The sequence below is a fragment of the Trachymyrmex cornetzi genome, unplaced genomic scaffold (genome assembly GCF_001594075.2).
Source record: "Trachymyrmex cornetzi isolate Tcor2-1 unplaced genomic scaffold, Tcor1.1 scaffold776, whole genome shotgun sequence".
Lineage (NCBI taxonomy): Eukaryota > Metazoa > Arthropoda > Insecta > Hymenoptera > Formicidae > Trachymyrmex > Trachymyrmex cornetzi.
The window spans coordinates 139,282-142,978 of NW_017300109.1; the positions used below are offsets into that span (position 1 = coordinate 139,282).

Below are 3,697 nucleotides of genomic sequence, written 5' to 3' on the forward strand. Positions count from 1 at the left end.
ATATATATGTGTTGTTAATTTTTTATACTTTGGCTCTTTGCCCGTTCTTTACTTGAATTTATTTACGATCGTAGAGCCTTATTACTATTTATATTTAGTAATTAATATCTCGTTAATTATTGCTGACACCACAAAATGGTACAGGACTTTCCGACTCAGTATAGTCTGTTCTACCCACGCACAAAACATTTGGCGGTAATTTCCAGACACCCTGTATATACGTATTGTATAGATTGCATATATTATATGTGCATATACTCACTTTTCTATTTTTTCTGACAACAATAAAGATTTATCGTGATGCAAAGTAATATTTTTTAAATAATAGTTATTTTCACGCTAATTGATTCAAATATTACATAATTACTTGTACTCTCTATGTTAAATAACCATACACAAAAACATGAATATTCTTGTAAGGTGTGAAATAAAGTATTACGTTGCTATGATTAACAACGTATGGTTTTCTCCATGGTAACTACTCCCCCATGTTTCCTTATACATGTATAAATGCGTGTGTAAATAAGCTTGAATATATACAATTGTATCATAAGTTATCCATGTAAATAATAAACATATCATTATTTAAAAAATTATTTTATTGAAAAAGATTTCAGTAAAAAAAATGAATTCTCGCACGTAAAAGTTTTTTCTTACAGAAATAAATAGATCATTTAGAAAATTAATTAGAATTTAATTAGAAAGTTAGAAAATTTATATAAGAAAAATAGAAAGTTAAGAAAACTTGCAATATAAAAAAGAATATAAGAAAAATAATATAAGAAAGAATATAAGAAAAATATATGAAAAAAATCAAAAACGTTTTGCAAGAAATATTAAATAATCAGTTAATAAATCAAACTAATCAAGATTCCTTACAAATCAAAGAATTGGAAAGAGTAAGGACTAGGAGTCAGGCGCAGAAGACGTCGCGCAAATAATACACTTATAAAGAATGAAACTTCTTTATTCAGTAAACGCGCTTACGTGTTTCGGGTCACTTTTTGAGCCTTCCTCAGAGCAAACACAAACTAACATATATATACTAAAAGTTATCCTGTCATGGTGAGCTCCCCTACATCGAGAATTTAAATGCTGGGATTAACCAAAAAAGAAAAAGAAAGGAATAATGAAAAAGGGGAAATATTGAAAATGTCGAATTAGAAAATATGGAAAATATTCTTAAAGTTTTTTGATAAATTAGTTTCCATACTTTCTAATTCGACATTTTCAATATTTCCCCTTTTTCAATATTTCCCCTTTTTCCTTTCTTTTTCTTTTTTGGTTAATCCCACCATTTAAATTCTCGATGTAGGGGAGCTCACCATGACAGGATAACTTTTAGTTTATATATGTTAGTTTGTGTGTTTGCTCTGAAGAAGGCTCAAAAAGTAAGCCAAAACATGTAAGCGCGTTTAGTGAATAAAGAAGTTTCATTCTTTATAAGTGTATTATTTGCGCGACGTCTTTTGCGCCTGACTCCTAGTGCTCTTACTCTTTCCAATTCTTTGATATTAAATAATGTTATTGTTTATTATAACATTTATATTGTTTAAGATTAAATATCTTTTAAATCTTAAATAAAATTTTAGTTAAATATAACCTAATTAAAAATAGATAAAAAAGTATTTGTCATATATTATCTCTAAAGTATTAACAGATGTTTTAATTATTGAATATTTGTTGCATTATTAGGTTTATTTTAATAAATAAAAATAGATTGCAGTACTAACCAATCATGAATTTTAACTTTATCATTATACACTGCTGAAACATGAAATATAAAAGGTCCAATATTTTCGTCTTCATTATTATAAGATGAAGTAGACTGTAATACAAAAGAAATATGTGTAAAAAACCCTATAGAAAATAATCATCAAAAACTATTAAATTTTAGTACTTATATTTTATTTCTTATATTTTAGTAGTACTTATATTTTACATATATTTTTACAGATTAAAAATAAAATATTTTTCCATATTCTTATTATTTCCATACATTATGTTTTTATAATAAAAAAATACGTATTTCTTAAATCAAATATTTGTAAAAAATATATGTAGCGCAATGAAATTATATGGTAACAAACATTTTAGGATTTTAAAACATTATGTTTTATATTTAAAAAATATATAATTTATATCTAAAACATACACGTATAAATTAATGTAGTCTTACGGTTATTTTCTCCTTTTTCAGCATTTTGTGTTTTATATGTATAGACGTGTGTATATTTTTTCTTCATAAATTAAATGTAGAAAAGGGTTTATCATTCAGTACTCATAACTTTTTCATTAAATATCTACAAAAATAACATACTAATTCAACAACCTACTTTTTATTACGTCATTTTATATCACTTGAATATAGTATTATTTGTGATGCAAAAAGCAATAAGATTATATTCACGATTCATCATGACGATTCTCATAATATACAAAAATACATATTATCGATCATTAATTGTATATATAAATAATAATATGGAATACGTGATAAAAGAATTAGATATGAAATCATTGCAGGAAGAAATTTTACGTAAGTGTAGAAAAAAAAACAGAATCTTTAATTCTTCCTGATAATACGGAAAACGAACATAAAGAACATAAAGAAGATTTATTTGGAGGGGGGGAAAGATATAGCATCGATAGAAACCGAAAAAACTACGAACGACGAATTATTATTCGAAGATGTATTGGCTGAAAAACGCTGTAAATATACGAGACTAAACAAGAGTTTATCTATTCATTATACAACAACATACTTCCAGCTTTTGTAGCCGTATATTTTATGATATATGATGTAAATATGATGGTGAAACCGGTCCTTTGAATATAATATTACATTTTATCTATCAAATTAAAAAGTAAAACACAAATGGTACTGTTTCCTGTTATTTATACAAGCTTACCTTTTTAAAAAAAGGTAAAAAAAGCGCTAAGCGTGCGTGCTTTTCGTAAAAATTATTTGGGCCGGTTTCACCAACGCCAATTACCTAATTCGCCATGGAACTGACTAATCGCGTTTGCTGTTTAGTGGAATTGACCACTTATGGTTGACACTTATGGTTGATTCGGCTTAATTGGGTTGGTGAAACCGATCCTTTGTACATATTACTTAACTGTAATAATATGTATCATTCATATAAAAGATTTTATATCAACAAAATTGGCGCCAAGTTAAATTCCTCAAAATTTTATGTATCGATCGTAAAAATGATTTGATATCAACAATTGGCGCCAAGTTAAATTCCATGTAATTGGGATACCAAATTAAATAAATAATATTGACTTTAATGATATGTATCATTCCTATAAAGGGTTTGATATATCAAGAACTGGCGCCGAATCCCATTTCTTTATTTACTTAATCCAAATAAATCTTTAATTTTTATACAATGAAACCTAAGTGTACATATATCTTACTGAAGGATCTTTCTATTCCAATCCAAATGGTTTAAATTCCTCTTAAATGAAATTATTGTATCACAATTCATTCACACACAAAGCCATTTTCTCTTCCAATTAAAGTAGTGAGTATTTAATTCTCTTTCAAAATAATATACAAAACGTTACCACAAAGTTGCGTTACCTTGCTCAATTCTCTTGCTCAATTAAGTGTTATCGCAAAAATTAAAGAATTAACCGTATAAAATGAAAAAATTTAATTTAAATAGAAAAATTTTTCATGTAAAAA

At 26.3% G+C, this 3,697-nt stretch overlaps 1 protein-coding gene across 1 annotated transcript in view; it reads right to left on the minus strand.

The window, feature by feature from the left end:
- The window catches only part of LOC108768276 (uncharacterized), a 6,102-nt gene extending 3,899 nt beyond the window's left edge, over window positions 1-2,203 (minus strand). Inside the window, exons 1-2 of the mRNA XM_018518657.1 lie at window positions 2,180-2,203; window positions 1,734-1,828 (exon numbers count right to left, since the gene is read on the minus strand). Coding sequence (XP_018374159.1) covers window positions 1,734-1,828; window positions 2,180-2,203 — 119 coding nt within the window. The remainder of the gene's footprint in view (window positions 1-1,733; window positions 1,829-2,179) is intronic.
- Between the last annotated feature and the right edge of the window lie 1,494 nt (window positions 2,204-3,697).